The 22724-nt window shown below is 43.2% G+C and overlaps 2 protein-coding genes across 2 annotated transcripts in view; one reads left to right on the top strand and one right to left on the bottom strand.

Moving 5' to 3' along the window:
* The window catches only part of CCDC146 (coiled-coil domain containing 146), a 114920-nt gene that overhangs the window by 51672 nt on the left and 40524 nt on the right, over window positions 1-22724 (bottom strand). The window lies entirely within an intron of this gene.
* FGL2 (fibrinogen like 2) lies at window positions 112-15041 on the top strand. The gene is made up of 2 exons (XM_070947035.1): window positions 112-796; window positions 13818-15041. The coding sequence occupies exons 1-2, from the start codon at window positions 163-165 to the stop codon at window positions 14519-14521; spliced, it is 1338 nt and encodes a 445-aa protein (XP_070803136.1). The 5' UTR covers window positions 112-162; the 3' UTR covers window positions 14522-15041.

Raw genomic sequence — 22724 nt, 5'->3', positions numbered from 1 at the left:
TAATATCACTTTCAGCTTGTGATGCAAGATATACACCCACCCTTTTCTGAGAACCGAGCCCGACGGGGCTGCGATAACTCACAAGCACCACCGAGCTGCCGTGTATAAAAGTGTCTGGAGCTCCGTGTACTTGCTCACTGAGTGGCTACGTTCTCAGATAAGATGAAGCTCGCTGGTGGAGTGTTGCTGCAAGCAGTAGCTCTGCTTTTTGCAAGCAGGTTCGTTCTGTCGGAAGAACACGGAGGAAGGGGAGATGAAGAAAGAGGAGGAGGAGGAGGAGGAGAAGATAAGGTGTCTCCGGCTTGCCCGCTCGCCCTCCAAAGCAGCGGGAAATGCGATGGAGAGGAATGTCCCTACCAGGTGAATTTTCCTCCCCTGACCATCCAGCTGCCCAAGCAGTTCCAACTGATGGAGAAGACCCTCAAGGAAGTGGAGCTCCTCAAGGAAATGGTCAACACTTTGAAGAAATCCTGCCAGGATTGTAAACTCCAGGCAGACGACAACCGAGAGAAGGACAATTCGAACGACTTTCTGCCGGCCGGTCCCGCGAACCAGAGCGTTGTCCAAGACAACCGAGTCACGGACTTGCAGGACAAGGTGACCAAGCTGTCCGAGAACCTGAAGAACGCCAAGAACCAGATCCACACACTGCACGGCCGGCTGGAGAAAATAAACCTGGTCAACATGAACAACGTGGAAAATTACGTCGACAACAAAGTGGCCAACCTGACGTTTTTCGTGAACAGTTTGGACGTTAAGTGCTCTTCGCAATGTTCAGCCCAGGAACCCAAAGCAGGTAGGTCAACGCCTGAGATTTCTCCATGAATTTGAAGTGTTGACACCTTATTTACGTTGAGAAATTGTTGTTGAACCGAGTTATAAAGAAGCCAGGATTTGGGGGTTGATAGCTACCTTAAGAATAACGGATGAAAGGTTATGGAATGGAATGGAATGGAATGGAATGGAATGGAATGGAATAGAATAGAATAGAATAGAATAGAATAGAATAGAATAGAATAGAATAGAATAGAATAGAATAGAATAGAATAGAATAGAATAGAATAGAATAGAATAGAATAGAAAATATGGAGTGGAGTGGAGTGGAGTGGAATGGAATGGAATGGAATGGAATGGAATGGAATAGAATAGAATAGAATAGAATAGAATAGAATAGAATAGAATAGAATAGAATAGAATAGAATAGAATAGAATAGAATAGAATAAGGTTAGGGTTCAAGTGAAGAGGATTGGGGGTGAGGGGGGCGATGGCGAGATAACCCAGTGACAGTAGTAGTGAGATGATAAATCTTAGGAGCTGGGAAGCAGGCCAAGGTGAGAGTTGCTGTCATCGGGACACCATCTGCATCAGTTCAAGCAGGAGAGCCTATACAATTTGAAACAAGTGGCTGCCCAATCTCTTCTTAAAAGCCTCCAGTGATGAAGCACCTACAACTTCTGAAGGCGAGCCCTTCCACTGGTTAATTGTCCTCACTGTTAGGAAGTTTCTACCTTAATTCCAGGTTGCTTCTCTCCTTGATTAGTTTCCATCCATTATTTCTTGCCTTGCTTTCTGGTGCTTTGGAAAAGAAGTTGACCCCCCACTCCTCTTAATGGCAGCCCCTCAAATCCTGGAAGACTGCTATCACGTCACTCTTGGTCCTTCTTTTTCTCTAGACTAGCCATACCCAGTTCCTGCAACCGTTCTTCGTATGTTTTTAGTATTTAGCTTCACAGCTCCAGGGGTAACACTCTTCCAATTTGTAGCAGGAAAAGTTAAGGGGACAATGAATTTAGTTCAGTTTCTCAAGAATAGAATAGAATAGAATAGAATAGAATAGAATAGAATAGAATAGAATAGAATAGAATAGAATAGAATAGAATAGAATAGAATATATGGAGTGGAGTGGAGTGGAGTGGAGTGGAATGGAATGGAATGGAATGGAATGGAATAGAATAGAATAGAATAGAATAGAATAGAATAGAATAGAATAGAATAGAATAGAATAGAATAGAATATATGGAGTGGAGTGGAGTGGAGTGGAGTGGAGTGGAATGGAATGGAATAGAATAGAATAGAATAGAATAGAATAGAATAGAATAGAATAGAATAGAATAGAATAGAATAGAATAGAATAGAATAGAATATATGGAGTGGAGTGGAGTGGAGTGGAGTGGAGTGGAGTGGAGTGGAATGGAATGGAATAGAATAGAATAGAATAGAATAGAATAGAATAGAATAGAATAGAATAGAATAGAATAGAATAGAATAGAATAGAAAATATGGAGTGGAGTGGAGTGGAGTGGAGTGGAGTGGAGTGGAACGGAATGGAACGGAACGGTACAGAATAGAATAGAATAGAATAGAATAGAATAGAATAGAATAGAATAGAATAGAATAGAATAGAATAGAAACGTTATTGCCACTTTAAACATACACTAATCAGCATAAATTAAAATGAAATCTCATTGCATTCAGCTCTCAAAAGACAACCATTATGCATATACCCACATATACTATGACACAGAGAAACATCAGACTCTAGGTCAAATGTATACATATGGTGAAAAAAGTCTAGTAGAATAGAATAGAATAGAATAGAATAGAATAGAATAGAATAGAATAGAATAGAATAGAATAGAATAGAATAGAATAGTTGGGACCTTGGAGGTCTTCTAGTCTAACCCCCTGCTCAGGCAGGAAACCCTATACCATTTCAGACAAATGGCCATCCGATCTCTTCTTAAAAACTTCCACTGTTGGAGCATTCACAACTTCTGGAGACAAGTTTGTTCCACAATTAACAAGGTTAATTCAACCTTGTTATTTTTGGAATGAGGGCACCTCTGAACAGTAAGGAAAAACAGCAGATGAATATGGCTGTCTGAAGAAATTAGGAGCAAAATCAAATATTATTACAGGTAGTCCTCAATCTTACAACCATAACTGAGCCCACAATGCACGTTGCTAAGCAAGACATTTGCTAAGTGAATTTCGCTCTGTTTTATGACTTTTCATGCCCCGGTTGTTAAGGGAATCACCGCCGTTATTAAGTTAGTAACGTGATTGTTAAGTGAATCCGGCTTCCCCGTTGACTTTGCTTGTTAGAACAGGGGTGTCAAACTCGCGTGACACCCGGACACTGCAACCGTCATAAATATGAATCAATTGATAAGCATTTGAATTTTGATCACGTGATCATGGGGATGCTGCAACGGTCAGAACTGTGAAAAACAGTCGTAAATCACTTTTTTTAGTGATATCGTAACTTTGACCAGTCACTAAATGAAGTCGAGGGCTACCCGTACTAGCTCAGGGGAGCAGCAGCATCGATCGGCACTTAAGAGTATAGATTTTTCTGTTTATGTGAAAGGATTTAGGACCCAGGGACAAAGCTCCCAATTTTTGTAGACATTTGGATTAACAACTGAGGGAAAAGTACAAAGGCACCATTTATTGCCGACTTCCTCCGGGGGGCTTCTAGAAAGAAACATGAGCCTAGGAAAAGCTGGGTGTCTAAAGTTAGCAAACTGACAATGCACTCTATACTCAGCTATCTTAGTCTACATCTTATTAGGTTGGACGAGAGGATCCTTTGCTGTTCACTGAGGGTACCAAAGGGAGACCAGTTACAATTTGCCCAGTTAGTTTGCTACCAGCCAGGGCTAAATCAAGTCCAACTAATGCAGAGATCTTCAAACTTGGCAACTTTTAAGACTTGTGGACTTCAACTCCTAGAATAGGAATTAATAGATTTAATAGAGTTAGAAGGGACCTTGTAGGTCATCTAGTCCAACCCCCCGCCCAAGCAGGAGTCTACCCCATATTTCTGACAGATGGCAGTCCAGTCTCTGGAAGCCTCCAGTGATGAAGCTCCCACAACTTCCAAAGGCAACTTCTGTTCCATCGGTTGAATGTTCTCACTGTCAGAAAATTTATCCTTATTTCTAGGTTGAATCTCTCCTTGTTCAGTTTCCATCCATTACTCCTTGTCTGGCCTTCGGGTGCTTTGGAAAATAGCTTGACTCCCCTTCCTCCTCTCTGTGGCAGCCCCTCAAATATTGGAAGACTGCTATCATGTCTCCTCTGGTCCTTCTCTTCATTGACTAGCCACGCCCAGTTCTTCATATGTTTTAGTCTCCAGTCCCCTCATCATCCTGGTTGCTCTTCTCTGCACTTTTTCTAGAGTCTCAACATCTGTTTTTACAGCGTGGCGACCAAAACTGAATCCAGCATTCTAGGTGTGGTCTTACTAAGGCTTTATAGAGTGGTATTAGTACTTCACCTGATCTTGATTGTATCCCTCTGTTAATGCAGTTTAGGAATCCATTGGCCTTTTTGGCTGCCGTTGCACACTCTTGGTTCATATTTAATTGGTTGTCCACTAAGACTCCAAGATCCCTCTCACAGTTACTGCTATTAAGCCTGGTTTCACCCAGTTACTTTTTTTTTTTTTTTAAATTTGATTTATATGCCGCCCTTCTCCGGAGACTCAGGGCGGCTTACAATGCGCTAAGCAATAGCCTTCATCCTTTTTTTGTATATTTATACAAAGTCAGCTTATTGCCCCCACAACTGGTTCCTCAATTTACCTACCTTCTTTTGGTTTTTCTTGCCTAAGTGTAAGACTTTACTTTTCTCTACATTGAATTTTAAAAGTTGCCAAGTTTGGAGACCCCTGCCTTACAGTATTAAAGATATTATACTGTCAAGTCAAGAATGTACCTACCAATCCTTTAGCAAGCAGTATTGGTAATCCTCGTCTTGACTATGCCAAGGGGTCTCCAAACTTGGGAACATGAAGACTTGTGAGAATAAATTAGAGCTGGAAGGGACCTTGGAGGTCATCTAGTCCAGCCCCCTGCTCAAACAGGAGAACCTATACCATTTCAGATAACTGACTGTCTAGTCTCTTGTTAAAAACTTCCAGTGGTAGAGAGCAATCAGGGGTGAAATCCAGCAGGTTCTGACAGGTTCTGGAGAACCGGTAGCAGAAATTTTGAGTAGTTCGGAGAACCGGCAAATACCACCTCTGGCTGGCCCCAGGAGTGGGGTGGGAATGGAGATTTTGCAGTATCCTTCCCCTGGAGTGGGGTGGGAATGGAGATTTTGCAGAATCCTTCCCCTGGAGTGGGGTGGGAATGGAGATTTTGCAATATCCTTCCCCCAGGAGTGGGGTGGGAATGGAGATTTTGCAGTATCCTTCCCTTGCCATGCCCACCAAACCACGCCCATAGAACCGGTAGCAAAAACATTCGGATTTCACCACTGTGGAGCATCCACGATTTCTGGGGACAAGCTGTTCCACTTGTCAATTGTCCTCACTGTTAGGAAGTTTCTCCTCAATTCCAGGTTGCTTCTCTCCTTGATTAGTTTCCATCCATTGTTTCTTGTCCTGCCCTCTGGTGCTTTGGAGAATAATTTGACCCCCTCTTCTTTGTCACAGCCCCTCAAATACTGGAATACTGCAATCATGTCACCCCCCTATCTTGAACTCCCACAATTATTCAGACATCCAGTTGGAGTCCACAGGTCCACAAGTCTTAAAATGGTTAAAAATGCATTAATGGGTAGAAACGGAAAAATAGGAACTTGGTTTTATTGCAAGGGTAGTTCTCCTGATGATGTTGGTGTTCTCGGGTTGATAATGGAGTCCTTTTATCCCCATAAGGTAGATAGACTTAACTATACTTTCACCTGGAAAAATGTGACAATCCTAGACCAAGCCGAGTCTGAAAACACTTGGCAATTTCTAGAAGCCTGGCAGTCTGACAAATTAGCCATCGATAGACACATAGACGTTAACAATAACTATAGACTATGCCGGGTGTCTGCAACCTGTGGCTCCGGAGCCGCATGCGGCTCTTTGGGCCCTCTGCTGTGGCTCCCTATTGGATGATCATATCACTGGCTGGCCCCACCCCTTGCCCTCCCCTTCCAGTCACTCCTCGCCTGGCCTGAGAAGGTAAGGGCGATGGCGGGGGATGGAGAAGCGGACGGAGCAGAGACAGAGAGATACAGAGAGAGGGGGAGAGAGAGAGACATAGAGAGATATAGAGAGGGGGGGAGAGAGAGACACATAGAGAGATACAGAGAGAGGGGGAGAGAGAGAGACATAGAGAGATACAGAGAGAGTGGGAGAGAGAGAGAGACAGAGAGATACAGAGAGAGGGAGAGAGAGAGAGAGAGAGATACAGAGATACAGAGAGGGGGGAGAGAGAGACATAGAGAGATACAGAGAGAGGGAGAGAGAGAGAGAGACAGAGAGATACAGAGAGAGGGGGAGAGAGAGACATAGAGAGATACAGGGGGGGAGAGAGAGACAGAGAGATACAGAGAGGGGGGAGAGAGAGACAGAGAGATACAGAGAGAGGGAGAGAGAGAGAGAGAGACATAGAGAGATACAGAGGGGGGGAGAGAGAGACATAGAAAGATACAGAGAGAGGGGGGGAGGGGGAGGGAGGGAGGGAGAGTGAGATATCAAGAGGGTTTTGTGGTTCCCGTTGTTTTTTAGCAACCAGTTCTCTGTCCTAATGACCGGCTGGGTAGGCGTGGCTAGGGAGGTCATGTGACTGGCGAAAGTGAGTGACGTCGAGTTGGCCACACCCAGCGAGGTTTTGTGGCTCCCGGTATTTTCTTTTCTGTGGGAAATGGCTCTTTTGAGTGTTTAAGGTTGCAGACCCCTGGACTATGCAAAAGAGACAATCAACTAAGCCAAAAAGGGGAACAAAAAAGACCCACCAGCAATCGGCACCCAGATCAGCATAGATTAACTCCAAGGTTAATATCAGACCAACAATTAAGTAAACAATACCCCAATCGAAAAAAGGCAACAGCAAACAGCCTAGCCAAATAATCTCTAAGACCATCCCAATCAACCCTGACAAGGGAAGACGCTAGAATATAAACTGAGAGCAAACCCCACTCCTCGCTAGCATTGATAATGTTACCTAGTTGGGTAATGAAACGTCTGCAAAACAAGTACCAAGGGCCCCACAGATGAAATATTAAGGAACCACAGTTTTTTGGAAGAGGAGTAAAGGGTGAAGATCGTATCTAGGTTGGGTTGGGGTTTTAAGAAAGGGAAGAGATGAATTTTTCAAACCGTTTGTGATGGGACCCGAACACCCAAATAATATTTTATCTGTCACTTTTCCCCCCCCATATTGTTTTCAGCTTTATCTTCAGAATATTGATTCTAACATATTGGTGAAATGCCTCAGTTTTAGACTGGAATGCTGTGAATCTCCCATGCATGTGAACTTTTCAAAAAAAAATACAAAACTCAAAAAATTAAAAGCTTCACCATGAAACAGTGTTTTGAACTACCATATTTTTGGTGTATAGACGCACCGGAGTATAAGACGCACCTACCTTTTTTGGTGAGGAAAAGAAGAAAAAGAAATCTCCCTCTGCCTCTGAGCACTTTTGCCTCCTTGCAGCAAACAGCAAACAGCCTGCTTTACTTTCATTTTTGCTTTCAGCATAGCTTGATTAGCACAAGGGGAAAAAAAAATCTGCTCCAGCCATTTACCTCTTTGCAGCAAGCAGCAGAGCCTTGCGCAAAACAGCTGAGAGCAAATCAGCTGAGAGTCGGGAGGCCGATCCAATCAACTTGTGCTAATTAGGCTGTGCTGAAGCTGAAAGGAGCTGTTTCTTCTTGCTGTTTGCTTGCAAGGAGGTAACTGCTGGGATGCAGGGGCCAAAGGGTGGGGGCCAGTGGGTGGGCGGGGCTACATTCGGTGTATAAGACGCACCTAAATTGAAAATTTCAAAATTTTCAAATTTTCCCCCCTTTTAGGGGGGGAAAAAGGTGCGTCTTATACTCCGAAAAATATGGTATTTTAAAAAACCATCCAAGTGCTCACCATATGTTATATGTCTGCTATAGTCTTATATAAAGGAGAAGGCCCAAATGATGGAATGCAAATATCTGGATCGAAGTAGGAAAAAAATCATAGATGGCACATCTTATACCAAGAGTGGAATCTTGGCACAATTTCATACTATAAGCAGTGCAAAATGAGGTATTGTTTTGTAGGCAATTTCCTTCCAGCTATGCAGCTTTTAGGAGTTGCTTTATCTTCAAGGCAGTCTGTTCTAACCACACACACAAAAAAAAAAACTTTGTAAAATGATGGCACTTGGCATTCAAACATGATCTATTTTGGCTTTCGGATCATTCTTTTTCCAAGCTTCTTTCCAAGAAATGTAACATTTTAAATTGATTACATTACAGTAAGCAATGAACAACTTAAGAATTCAGTTGACATTTCTGATTATTATCATCATCCGGAGCGGACAAAAATATTTATGCCCAGAAGTGTGTTATATAGTTAATAAAGCTCAGGTTTTATTGCAAAGAAATATCTGGACCAGGAATAACCTTCCAAACAGTGTAAGGTTGTTTAGGAATAAATACATCATCCAGGGGTGGGTTTCAATTTTTTTTACTATCGGTTCTGTGGGTGTGGCTTGTTGGGCGTGGCATGGCTTGGTGGGCGTGGCAGGGGAAGGATACTGTAAAATCTCCATTCCCTCCCCAATCCAGGGGAAGGCTATTGCAAAATCACCATTTCCTCCCGATCAGCTGGGACTCGGGAGGCAGAGAATAGATGGAGGGCGGGGCCAGTCAGAATTTTTACTACCAGTTCTCCGAACTACTCAAAATTTCCGCTACCGGTTCTCCAGAACTGGTCAGAACCTGCTGAAACCCACCTCTGACATCATCACTATTTCATAGGGCTGGAAGTGGCCTCAAAGGTCTTGCCTTTGCCCAAGACAGGAGTGCTTATTTCATCTTGGACAAACAGTTGTCCAATCTTTTCTTGAAAACCTCCAGTGATAGAGCATCCACAATTCCGTGGGACAAGCTGTTCCATTGATTCATTATCAAGAGCCTTGATAGTACAGTGGTCTAAGCACCCTGTTATTAACACAGCTGCCTGCAATTACTGTAGGTTCGAATCTCGCCAGGCTCAAGGTTGACTCAGCCTTCCATCCTTTCTAAGGTAGGTAAATTGAGGACCCAGTTTGTGGGGGCAATAAGCTGACTTTGTATAAATATACAAAAGGATGAAGGCTATTGCTTAACGCATTGTAAGACGCCCTGAGTCTCCGGAGAAGGGCGGCATATAAATCAAATTAAAAAAAAAAAATTGTTCTCCCTGTCAGGAAATTTCTCCTTAGTTTCAGGCTGGATGTCTCTTCAATGAATTCCCAACTGTTGCTTCTTGTCCTGCCCTCTGGTGCTTTGGAGAATAAGTCATCCCCTTTGTCAGGGTTCTAGGGTGGATAAAAATCAATGATTTTTTTTTAAAAAAAATTTAAAAATCAGATTTTTTTGATTTAAATCAGATTTTTTTGATTTAAATCGGATTTTTTTTTTTAATTTAAATCGGATTTATTTTAATAAAAAACTTTTGGGGTAAAAATCTATCGTAAGATCGTTTTCTATTTAAGACGCATAAATAATTTAGTTTATTCAGCATGAAATGGAGCTTAGTTATGGAGCACGAGGCTGTATATTCTGCAACACTGGGACTATCGGTGAGTCAACAGTGGGTCAAAGGAGTAGCAGAGATGACAGTTGCTCTTTAAAAATTAGGATTTAAATCGAGTTGATTTAAATCAAGCCTTTTTACTAGTGATTTAAATCGTGATTTAAATTGTGATTTAAATCAACTCGATTTAAATCAAATCCACCCTGCAGGGTTCCGAGTAAAACATCCAAAGAAATCAGAAACTTTGAGGCAGGAAGGTTCCTTAAAGAACATGTTTATTGGATACAGCATATTGGCACGGGCTAGGGAAAAACCAACTCTGAAAGTTTCCCGCCGTTATAGCATAATTAAAAGAGCAAATGTTTCCCTCCCCAACTGTCACAGGTCACACTGTCCAATTAACACAGTTGGCAGCAGGGGTGGGCTGCTGGGGGTTCGCAGGGGTTCGGAAGAACCTAGCTAAGATTCTGTGCAGTTCGGAGAACCCCCAAATCCCACTCCTGGCTGGCCCACCCCACTCCTCCCCTGCCAGGAATCTCCATGTGGTCCGTGGGGTAAATGCAGGGCGCACACGGAGGCTCAGGGAGGGCGAAAAACAGGCCTACCGGAAGTTCAGAAAGGGCCTCCGGAGCCTGTGGAGGCCGTTTTTGCCCTCCCAGAGGCTCGAGAAAAGCCTCCGGAGCCTGGGGAGGGCAAAAATTCCCCCCCCACCATGGTGCAGGAGGCCGACTAGTCATGTGATCAAAATTCAGACGCTTGGCAACTGGCTCATACTTATGACCGTGGCAGCGTTCCGGGGTCATGTGATCACTTTCTGGAACCTTCTTTTGCAAGCAAGCAAAGCCAATGGGGAAGCCAGGCTCACTTAACAACCACGTTACTAACTTATCAACTGCGGTGGCTCACTTAACCACCATGGCAAGAAATGTTGTAAAATGGGGCAAAACTCCCTTAACAAATTCTTGCTTAACAAATAAGAGTTTGGGCTCAATTGTGGTCGTATGTCGAGGACTACCTGTGTATATGTCTTAAGTTAAGTGTAAGCGGTACATAAGTCTTAAGTATATAGATGTGGTGAAAGGGCTTTCATTGCACATATAACATTCCTAAGACCTCACCAGCCACAAGTCCAGTACAGCTGTTTAAAAACCCAGGTGTGTTGACTGCAACTAGCATTTAAAACTACCTCTACCTGAAGCACAGGTGGGTGTTTTCTGTATTTTTCAATAAACCAGTATGCTCTGCTAGATTCCCCAACCCTCCTTCTAAAATTGACAAGCCACAGAAACGGTAAATCTGTGGTCAAGATTTTGTTAAATTACACATGCCAGTGGTCAGAATTAGGTCTGCCAAGAAGACTCAGTAACGTGATAGCTCAGTAATGTTTGATGCATCATTAGGCTTCCTGCCACTGTGTTTTTGCTCACATAGTCTCGTCTTCTTCCCAAGTAAATAAATATTAATTGCCAAATTTTTGAACCACGAGACCTCAAATATGGTTACTTATAGCAAGGGTCCCCAACCTTTCGGACCTCAGGGACCACTAAATTCATAATTTTAAAGCCTGCGGACCACTAATGTGATCTGCCTAATGACTGGCTGGGTGGGCATGGCTAGGTGGTCATGTGACTGGGTTGGCGTGACCAACTCCATGTCACTCACGTCAAGGGGTGCCTCGCCGGCCTCTACTCGCCCCTCCCCTCCCAGCCACTCCTCACCTGCTCGCCCGGGCTCCTTAGGACCCCAACAGGAAGCAGTCGTTGGAGCTAAGCAGCCACTAGGAGAAAGAGTGGGCAAAACAGCTGGCTCAGTTCAAATTGGATCTGACCGAGAAGGAGGCTCAGCAGAAGAACCTCACTGAGGACTAGGAGCATAGGCTTTCCAAGCAGAGGGAAGACCTGCGGGAGTGCAAGGCCAGGTACCGGCGCCTGGAGGCTCAGTGGGCTGAGATGGTCAGCCAGTTCCAGGCCATGATGCAGTCCCACTGGAACGAGGCCCTCCGGCTCTTTGCCACCAGTGGCACTTCCCTCCAGCCTTCGCCCAAAGCCCCACACCAGGAGGCTGAAGCAGACCCCGAGTTAGAATTTCTGCCCCCCTCCGACCCACACAAAAAGACCCCGAAGGGGGAGACTCTCTGCAGCAACACAAATGTTCATTGCATGTATCCGGCCCAAGGGCCGTAGTTTGAGGACCCCGATTTAGTGCAATATAAAAAATGCAAATAATTTTTCTGTGGACCACCCAAATTTTCTCGTGGATCACCAGTTGTCCACGGACCACCGGTTGGTGACCACGGACTTATAGAGTTCGCCCGAAATCCAGGACTCCGTGCAACTGAAATGGGGCAAATGTAATCAAACATCTTTCATCGACCACTAAAACTCTCATTCTGTAACCGTTCTGTTGTCTTGAGAGCGCAGGCCGTCCTCAATTTACGACCACACAATTCAGCCCAAAATTTCTGTTCTTAAGGGAGGCAGTTGTTACGTGAGTTTGGCCCCATTTTACAACCTTTCTTGCCACGGTTGTTAAGTGAATTGCTGCAGTTGATAAGCTAGTAAGACGGCTGTTAAGTGAAACGGGCTTTCCCCGTTGATTTTGCTCGTCAAAAGTTTGCAAAAGGGGATCACACACAGCAACGGTCATAAGTATGAACCACTTGCCAAACATCTGGATTTTGATCACAGTTCGTTCTGTGTAAAATATAAATGAAATGCTGCACATTAACTTACACATTAATTTGCACATTAATTAATGTGTTAAAAAAATAATAATCCAGCACCGTGTGAATTGTCTCGCTTATTTCAATGACATAACCACATTAAACGCCAATGACCTAAATAATTTATAATAACTGGGAAACAGATGGAAGACCTTTTTTTAAAAAAATAATAATAATAATATAAAGTGTTACATTCCAGTTTGGTGCCAAAACCAAAAAGTTACGTAATACCACTATTATAGGAAATCACTGTCGTCCTTTTAAATGACCATTTTCAGAGAGCATTGTGCTCGGGACGACTTTAGTAGCGAAGTCACTGCTATTTCTACCAATAACCGGCCTTAACAGTTACCATTCTTAGAAATAAATCCATCTGTTTTCCCTGAAAGGACAGTAGTAAAAATCACGAGGCCAGCTCTTATCCAACTCCACCCAGAAAAAGCCATCTCACAGATGTTGAGAACAGCTGCGGTGAATTTTTGGAACTGTTGCATAGTATTAAGAAAGGTTACGATAAAAATCTTTGCCTCTAAGAGTTCTTGTAGCAGATCTCAATGACTGTAGGGTATTTTATTAAGGAAGGAAGGAAGGAAGGAAGGAAGGAAGGAAGGAAGGAAGGAAGGAAGGAAGGAAGGAAGGAAGGAAGATCTCAATGACTGTAAGATCTTTTATTAAAGGAGATGGTAGAGAGATAGAGGGATGGACAGGAGGGAGGGAGGAAGGAAGGAGAGGGAGGGAGGGAAGGAAGGAAGGAAGGAATGGAGGAAGGTCGCAATGACTGTAGGATATTTTATTAAAAGAGATGGTAGTAAAATGGAAGGAGGGAAGGTGGATTTTTGGAACTGTTGCATAGTACTAAGAAAGGTTACGATAAAAATCTTTGCCTCTAAGAGTTCTTGTAGCAGATCTCAATGACTGTAGGGTATTTTATTAAGGAAGGAAGGAAGGAAGGAAGGAAGGAAGGAAGGAAGGAAGGAAGGAAGGAAGGAAGGAAGGAAGGAAAGGTGGGAGATCTCAATGACTGTAAGATATTTTATTAAAGGAGATGGTAGAGAGATAGAGGGAGGAAGGGTGGGAGGGTGGAAGGAAAGAAGGGATATCTCAATGACTAAGATATTAAGATATTTTATTAAAAGAGATGGTAGAGAGATAGAGGAAGGAAGGAAAGAAGGGATATCTCAATGACTGTAAGATATTAAGATACTTTATTAAAAGAGATGGTAGAGAGATAGAGGAAGGAAGGAAGGAAGGAAGGAAGGAAGGAAGGAAAGAAGGGATATCTCAATGACTGTAAGATATTAAGATACTTTATTAAAAGAGATGGTAGAGAGATAGAGGAAAGAAGGAAGGAAGAAAGGAAGGAAGGAAGGAAGGAAGGAAGGAAGGAAGGAAGGAAGGAAGGAAGGAAGGCAGGAAGGAAGGAAGTCCTTGACTGCACTGAATAATTTATTCTTCACGCCTATTCTAATTCCAATTTTAAAAATTCTCTTTTTTTGGAAATACAAGCTCATTACAACTGCATCCTTTGGTACAATGCTAGAGAAGTCAAAATATGCCTGTCACTTCTGATAACTATCTGTCTCCCTCTCTCCAGACATCCAGCTTCTTCAAGGAGACTGTTCCAATTATTTCGCCGCTGGAAAACGCCAGAACGGCGTCTACAAAATCACCCCAGATCCCAGAAACCATAGCTTTGAGGCTTATTGCGACATGGAGTCCTTTGGAGGAGGCTGGACCGTGTTCCAGATGCGCCAGGACGGCAGCGTCTCCTTCAACCGAACCTGGGAGGCCTACAAGAATGGCTTTGGAAACGGTAAGGAGTTCTGGCTAGGGAACGACAAAATCCACCTCCTGACCAAAAGCAAGCAGATGCAGCTGAGGATCGAGCTGGAAGATTTCAACGGCGTCCGAGAATACGCCTCATATGACCAGTTCTACGTCGCCAACGAGTATCTCAAATACCGTTTAACCATCGGCACCTACACGGGCACCGCCGGTGACTCCTTGAACTTCAGCAAACGCTACAGCCACGATCAAAAGTTCTTCACCACCCCGGACAGAGACAATGACCAGTACGCTACAGGCAACTGCGGAGCGTATTATAGCTCTGGATGGTGGTTTGATGCTTGTCTGGCTGCGAATCTCAACGGCAAATATTACAACAAGAACTATAAAGGGGTCCGCAATGGCATCTTTTGGGCCACGTGGCCTGAAGCGTCTGATCAGAACATGAATGGTTACAGAAAAGCTTTTAGGAAGGTTAAAATGATGATGAGGCCCAAAACGTTTTTGCCATGAATTCCTTCCCTGCTCCCAAAATCCCTTTGTCCAATCTTGGCACTTTCGCCTCAGAATTTGAGTGCAATTTAAGAATATTCTGTTACATTTCCTTTTTAAAAAAAAAAAAAAATTCTCTTCCTCTTGCAAGCATACCTCTTCCAAAGTACACAGACTTCTTTTCTTGACCAAATTCAGGATGGCATACACCAGAAAAGTCTCCAAACGTGGCAAATTTTAACATTTGTGGACTTCGATTCCCAGAATTCCCCAGCCAGCCATGGCGAAGGGCTCAGAATCCTGGGAGTTGAAGTCCACAAGGCTTAAAGCGGTCCATCGTGGATAAATAAATCTTTCTTTCTTTCTTTCTTTCTTTCTTTCTTTCTTTCTTTCTTTCTTTCTTTCTTTCTTTCTTTCTTTTCCTTCCTTCCTTCCTTCCTTCCTTCCTTCCTTCCTTCCTTCTTTCTTACTCTCTTTCTTTCTTCTTTCTTTCTTTTAATTTTTTCCTTCCTTCTTCCCTCCCTTCCTTCCGTCCTTCCCTCCCTCCCTCCCTATATGTTTTTAAGAAGAATCTAGACAGTCACTTATCTGAAATGATATAGATTCTCCTACTTAAGCAGGGGGCTGGACTAAAAGACCTCCAACGTACCTTCCAGCTCATTCTATTCTATTCTATTCTATTCTATTCTATTCTATTCTATTCTATTCTATTCTATTCTATTCTATTCTATTCTATTCTATTCCATTTCATTCCATTCCATTCCATTCCATTCCTTATTTGATTCCATTCTTTCTGTTCTGTTCTGTTCTGTTCTGTTCTGTTCTGTTCTGTTCTGCTCTGCTCTGCTCTGCTCTGCTCTGTTCCATTCTGTTCCGTTCCGTTCCGTTCCATTGCCAAGTTTGGAGACCCCTGGTATATACAAAGACTTGGACCAAATAATACTTCAGCCTCATACATTTTCTGAATTTGGATTTTGGCTCAATTTTGACACAGTGATTTTTGAAGGTATTCCAGTAGTCCGGTTCCATTATCTGCTCCTAGGAAAAAAATGCAGATAATGAAAGGTATTTAAACCCAAAGTTTAAATGCCCCCATTTTAAGGCACATTCCAGAAACATATTGATAAATTCAATACGTGGTTTCCCCCCCCCCCCCCGCCACCAGTCTCTTGGCTCAGTCTACTTTACAAGGTTGTTGTTATTGGGATGAAGTGAGGGGAGGCCCCATTCCACAGTGCCTTGAATTTTTGGAGAAAATGCTGCACGTCAACGTGATTTAACCGTTATTTTCAAAGCCACTGAAACTAAACTGCCTTGCTACGCTTTCCAAGGCGAGAAACATCTTCATCTCTTTGTGATTGTGCTTTTCTATGTAAATAATAGAGGTTATATTTTTATAGATGACGAATTATGCATTGCCACTGTCACTTTTCTTTCCACGTCTAAATAGTTTTGTAGAAGAGTAGCTGCATTCGTTCTTTCTTTGTTTTTGTTTTGTTTTAGTAAAAGCCATGAAGAATCTTGGAGCACCTTAACTAATTTTAGCTTTTATAGGGTATTATCGTAGTGCGTTTTTATGATTTCATTCTAAAATGCGACAATGTTTGTTGTAGTACAAAAATACATGGGTTACAGATGACTTTGTTGGATGCGTGAATCTGAAATGGTTGCGTATGATCCAGAAAGGTTACATCCCACTAGATGCTGTTGTCATTTCTAATGAATCTATCGCGCTCGGCACGTGAAATCTATCGTAGCAATTATGCCACACTCTTCAAATATGAATGTACGTTGACAGTTAGGATTCACTCAGACGGGATTAGATCAATTGAAGCGCCACTGAAAACAATGTGCAGATGTTTATCGTGTCGTTTGAAAACCAGGACAATTAAACGAACTTAAATTACTGTGGCTTAATTAAGTATTTCCAGTTCTAGATTTAAAAAAAACATAGCTTCTTTTTTTCAATCGGAGAGGAAATAATCCCCAAAACTATCTTTATGCTTATAGAAGGAAAACCGTAATTTGTCATATCACATTTAGATCAACAGAGGTCACGTTAAGTTGAAAATTAACCTGCCATAGGTTACCGTATTTTTCGGAGTATAAGACGCATCTTTTTCCCCCCTAAAAGGGAGTGAAAATTTAGGTGAATCTTATACACCGAATGTAGCCCCACCCACCCATTGGCCCCCACCCTTTGGCCTCTGCCTCGCAACAGGTACCTCCTTGCAAGCAAACAGCAAGAAAAAACAGCTTCTTTCAGCTTCAGCACAGCCTAATTAGCACAACTTGATTGGATCAGCTGATTTGCTCTCAGCTGTTTTGCGCAGGGCTCTGCTGCTTGCTGCAAAGAGGTAAATTGCTGGGAACAGATTTTTTTTTTTCCTTGTGCTAATCAAGCTATGCTGAAAACGAAAATGAAAGTAAAGCAGGCTGTTTGCTGTTTGCTGCAACGAGGCAAAATTGCTCAGAGGCAGAGGCAGATTTCTTTTTCTTCTTTTCCTCACCAAAAAAGGTCTTATACTCCGAAAAATACAGTAATTCCATGCAGTCTCAATAATACAGGTAGTCCTCAACTTACAACAGTTCGTTTAGTGACGGTTCAAAGTTACAACAGCACTGAGAACATTTAAGACTGTTGCAGCATCCCCGTGGTCACGTGATCAAAATTCAGATGCTCGGCAACTGGCATGTACTTATGACGGTTGCAGTGTCCAAGGGTCACATGATCCCCTTTTGTGATCGTCTGCCAAGCAAAAGTCAAAGGGAAAGCCAGAATGGCTTAACAACTCTGTTATTAACCACTGCGGCGATTCACTTAACAATTGTAGCCAGAACGGTCGTAAAATGGGGCAAATTCACTTAACGAACCTTTCACTTAGCCCAACAGAAATGTAGGGCTCAATGGTGGCTGTAAGTCGAGGAATACCTGTGCAATTATTAGGGGTCAAAATCTGAGCAGTAGTTTTGCAAAGCTGAAGGTCAGGCTCAAGTCCAAAGATGAGACAAGGATACCCCATCCAATTCCAATCCGATCCAATTGTGTCTGATGGACAGAATCTTGCCAAAGTTTCTATAGCCTATTAAATATATCCTGAGAGATTCTAGGGCAGGGTGTCAAACTCAAGGCCGGCGGGCCACATCTGGCCTGCAGGGGTGCTTAGATCTGGCCCGTGGTCCCACCCTGGAAACAGTGAAGGACCGGCCCGTGGTGCCTCTGTCAGTAAAAACGGAGGTTTTTCCCAGGGCTCTGTTTTCAGCTGCGACGGCCTCCCCAAGCTCCATTTTTGCCAGCAGAGGGCTGCAGGAGGCTGTTGCAGCCAAAAATGGAGCCTCAATGAGTGATGTCGAGCTGGCCACACCCCCCTGGGCCCTCCGAGGCAGTAATGGGTTCCTCCCGGTTCGGCCCGGTTCGGCCGAGCCAGTAGCGGTGACGATATGACGTCACCGAACCGGTTCTCTTTGTTCAGGAGCTGCCCCCCCCCGCCCCCCTGCGTTTTCTTACCTTTTATTTGGCCCCGCCCCCAATCTTTTGCTGCCTCCCGAGTCCCAGCTGATCGGCTAGAATGGAAAAAACTGTTTAAACTCTTGCCGCGGGGCTTCATAGGGCCGCCCTACAGCTGATCAGTGTTAAAAGGCAGTGTGGTGGTAGACCGGTGCCTCCAAAAACAAATGAGTAGACCGGTGCCTCCAAAAACAAATGAGTAGACCGGTACAGCTCTGCAAGCAGTTAAAACCCTGGTAGACCAGTACCTCTGCTAAATCCTAAAGAATTGTCACATGACCATCAAGCCACGCCCACAAAATAAACCACGCCCACAGAACCGGTAGTAAAAATTTTTAGAACCCACCCCTGCTCCGAGATCAAACACAACCCTGATGCACCCCTCAATGAAATCGAGTCTGACACCCCTCTTCTAGAGTATGGCTATCTTGAACCTCTTCCTCCTTTCCACATCTAGTTGTGGGACAGTGCAGCTCCTTAATCTGCGCCTCTTTCTGGGAAGCCTCTGAGTTGGCAAAATCGACCTCCTACCCCCCTCCCCCCCCCACTCTGCTGCCGCAGGTGCACAATCCCTCACAATCCTGCACCGCTGTCGCCATCCCACCCTTCCACGGAGCCAACGAGAGAAGGTGTGAAAATCAAGCCAGCAACGACTTTCTCTCCGCATCTGTTCTTCTCTTATCAACGTTTGCTTTTCACTTGCCAATGGGAGCCATACCAGTTGCCTTTTGGGAAAGAAGAGAAGCAAAAGTTGGAGCAATTGAAGACGGATTGGGTGTGTGGGGGGGGTCGATGGCGAGATAACCCAGTGACATGAGTAGTGAGATGATAAATCTTAGGAGTTGGGAAGCAGGCCAAGGTGAGAGTTGCTGTCATCGGGACACCATCTGCATCAGTTCAAGCAGGAGAGCCTATACAATTTGAAACAAGTGGCTGCCCAATCTCTTCTTAAAAGCCTCCAGTGATGAAGCACCTACAACTTCTGAAGGCGAGCCCTTCCACTGGTTAATTGTCCTCACTGTTAGGAAGTTTCTACCTTAATTCCAGGTTGCTTCTCTCCTTGATTAGTTTCCATCCATTACTTCTTGTCTTGCCTTCTTGGAAAATAAGCTGACCCCCTCCTCTTAATGGCAGCCCCTCAAATCCTGGAGGACTGCTATCACGTCACTCTTGGTCCTTCTTTTTCTCTAGACTAGCCATACCCAGTTCCTGCAACCGTTCTTCGTATGTTTTTAGTAAATGGCTTCACAGCTCCAGGGGTAACACTCTTCCAATTTGTAGCAGGAAAAGTTGAGTGGACAGTGAATTTAGTTCAGTTTCTCAAGATTAGAATAGAATAGAATAACAGAGTTGGAAGGGACCTTGGAGGTCTTCTAGTCCAACCCCCTGCTTAGGCAGGAAACCCTACACCACTTCAGACAAATGGTTATCCAACCTCTTCTTAAAAACTTCCAGTGTTGGAGCATTCACAACTTCTGGAGGCAAGTCGTTCCACTGATTAATTGTTCTCACTGTCAGGAAGTTTCTCCTTAGTTCTAAGTTGCTTCTCTCCTTGATTAGTTTCCACCCATTGCTTCTTGTCCTGCCCTCAGGTGCTTTGGAGAACAGCTTGACTCCCTCTTCTTTGTGGCAGCCCCTGAGATATTGGAAGACTGCTATCATGTCTCCCCTAGTCCTTCTTTTCATTAAACTAGAACAGGGGTCAGCAACCTGCGGCTCTGGAGCCACATGTGGCTCTTTCATCCTTCTGCTGTGGCTCCCTGCCGCCAGTTAGCTCCACAATTGATAGAGGACTTTCAGTTAGGATAAGTAGAGGAAAAAGGATGCCGTGCTAGGAGGAGACACTATGGTGGGGGGAAACCAGACTTCCGATTGGCTCCAGAATTGAATGGGGGGCTTCCAGTTAGGGCCTTTGTGGCTCTTTGAGTGCTTAAGGTTGCCGACCCCTGGAATAGACATACCCAGTTTCTGCAACTGTTCTTCATTATTAATGGCCTAGCCCTTTATCTATACAAGAGGCTGTGGAGGAGTGAAGATTGACTCGAGAATGATCACATAGACTGCTAGAATCAAGATGGCGCCCAACTGTGTTAACAGCTCAGATAAAACACGCGTGAATGATGTGCAGGACCTCAGACACAGATCTTCCCCCGTTTAAAACATCTCTGAACGTTTCGGTCGGCATTTCTTTTCATTCTTTTAACAAAGAGGTCAGGTGGCCTCAGGAACACACAGCCCAAGACATTGGGTGATTGTAAAAGCCATTAGAAGTGTGGAACCCTACGGTCGTAAAATCTGAGGAGTTCCGATCGCTAATTCCTGGGTTGAGATTGAACATTTCTAACTACTACTTCGTTAGGGAGCCGTCCTTCTACACGCTCTATTTACTCTCCAACTTGACAGCACATTTTGTCCACTTAGTCAGAATTACTCATTTTTGGAACGTGACACTTGATATTTCCTTCAAAAGAGTTCATATATTTGCCTAATTTTTAAAAGCTATTCTTAAAAAACAAAACATATTTTCCCCAGCATAACACACAGCCCAGATGTGTAAGTCTACAGATCTTATCATTCTTGGTGTGAGGGAAAAAACAGTTATTTTATTTATTTAGCGTATAGCATAACATACATACATGGACTTACAACAAGTATTAACATTTCACTTAGATTAAAAAACACAGTAAATGTTTAAAAGATCTATATTCAGATGCTAATGGAATACAGTGTAATACAACTAGAGGATTCTAGCTTTGGAAAAACTGAATTAGCTAGTTTGGCTTAAGTAACATTTTTCATCCATAAAGGCTGTGTAGAAATGCACATATCAGTTTACACGCCTCTATGCTATGGTTAGCTTTTAATGGAGAAAATGATTAAGAGTATATTTATAGTACTGTGTTACTGTGAACAGGAGAAAGATACGTACACAGAGGAACATAAATTAATATTTAAAGCAGAATGGATATTTTGAAGGCCTGCATTTAGCATTTTATTTGTATATTATTGCTATTGACAAAAAATATCGATGCTTATGTATATCTGCATTACAAAGGAGGCTTTTGCCTAGAATTAAATCCATATTTACTATTTTGTTACAAATCTTATTTAACTGGAGAGCATAAGAAACGGTGATGTTGAGAGGAAATATATATATATACATTTGCATTGAAAATGTTTTCTGATGTTTTCTGACGTCACACATCAAGTTTTTAAAAAAGCGTATTATAATGTATACTACTGCTTAGCGCTGGTGCTTATCAAAACACTTCTTCCAAAATACAATCAAGATAATAAATGTTAAGGATGTTATTAGACTGTCTTTGACTACTATATTTGTAAAGTGAACAAAGCTTTAACATCTCTATGGGAAACAGCAATGCTAAGAGCAGGACATAAAATGTTTTAAATGGAAAAAAAAAAAAGGAAAATTAAAAATAGAACGGATGTTGACTCCCATAATCAAACGTCTTGCAAAATAGAGCGAAATATAAAGCTATCCAAATGAAAAACCAAAAACCATTTATCTCTGGCAAATCATTCTTTAAATGATCTGGTTAATGCGCATGATATTAATCAACTCCATATGGGGAAAAAAATGGCATTGCCAGTGACATGCGGAAAACAGAGAAATTAGTCGGATTTTCATTTTGCCTGAGGCATATCCACACAATGTGTTAAAGGAGGTTTGAAAGTTTAGAAAAGTGTTTTGATAGCATACTTCACTCCAAGAGATCTATGATCTACTGTGGAATTCTGGGAATTTACACAATTCTTTCCTCATCATAAGCTATCATTCCCAATGTTTTTGCTTCAGAATGCCAGAGAACGCTGTTTTATCTCTTTCACAAAAAGTACCTTGCATGTAAACGATTCCTACTTTTGTGAAATGTGTGGCTTTTCTCAACGAGCTACCTTGCTGGGTTTATTTTTCAGTATTCCTATGTTTAAATGATTTTAATAAATATTATTTGCCTCAAAGTAATCTGCTTGTACGTCGTTACAGCTAGTATGTCTGGTTGTTTTCAGTGCAAAATGTCATCCAAATTGCCTACAAAATAAAGAAACAGCCGGCTTGATAATGGCTTTATTTTGTAATACTGTTAAACCAACGGTGGGCTTCAAAAATTTTAGCAAGGAGTTCTCTACCCGGTTGCTGGGTGGGCGTGATCATGGTGGGCGTGGCCTAGTCGGCCTCCTGCACCACAGCGGAGGGGGCATTTTTGCCCTCCCCGGGCTCTGGAGGCTTTCCTCGAGTCTCCGGGAGGGCGAAAACGGCCTCCCCAGGCTCCGGAGGCCCTCTGGAGGCTAGGAACGGGCCCGTTTCCGGCCTTCCCAAACTTCCAGTAGGCCCGTTTTTCGCCCTCCCCAAGCTTCCACACACGCCCTGCACTTACCTGTACCCAAAATGGGCCACGTGGGGACTCCTGGGAGGGACGGGGTAGGGTGGGCGGGGCCAGCCAGGAGTGGGATTGAGGGGTTCTCTGAACTGCACAGAATCTTAGCTAGAGGTTCTCCTGAACCCCTGTGAACCCCCAGCAGCCCACTCTGTTAAACCCTATACGTGAAATTCTAGTGGTACCCAATCAGAATTCCCCATTTGACCAATTAGAACCAGAAGAAAATTGGTATCAGAATCTGTTTTTTCCTTATGAATATAAATATCATCATTATTTATAAGAGCTGTTATTTAACTTTCTGGGTTGAAGAGCCAGA

Source organism: Pituophis catenifer, unplaced genomic scaffold (assembly GCF_029215685.1).
Source record: "Pituophis catenifer annectens isolate HBS135680 unplaced genomic scaffold, rPitCat1.0.hap2 SCAF_7, whole genome shotgun sequence".
Lineage (NCBI taxonomy): Eukaryota > Metazoa > Chordata > Lepidosauria > Squamata > Colubridae > Pituophis > Pituophis catenifer.
Note: the sequence above shows the minus strand (reverse complement) of the source record. Positions and strands in the feature narration are given on the sequence as shown.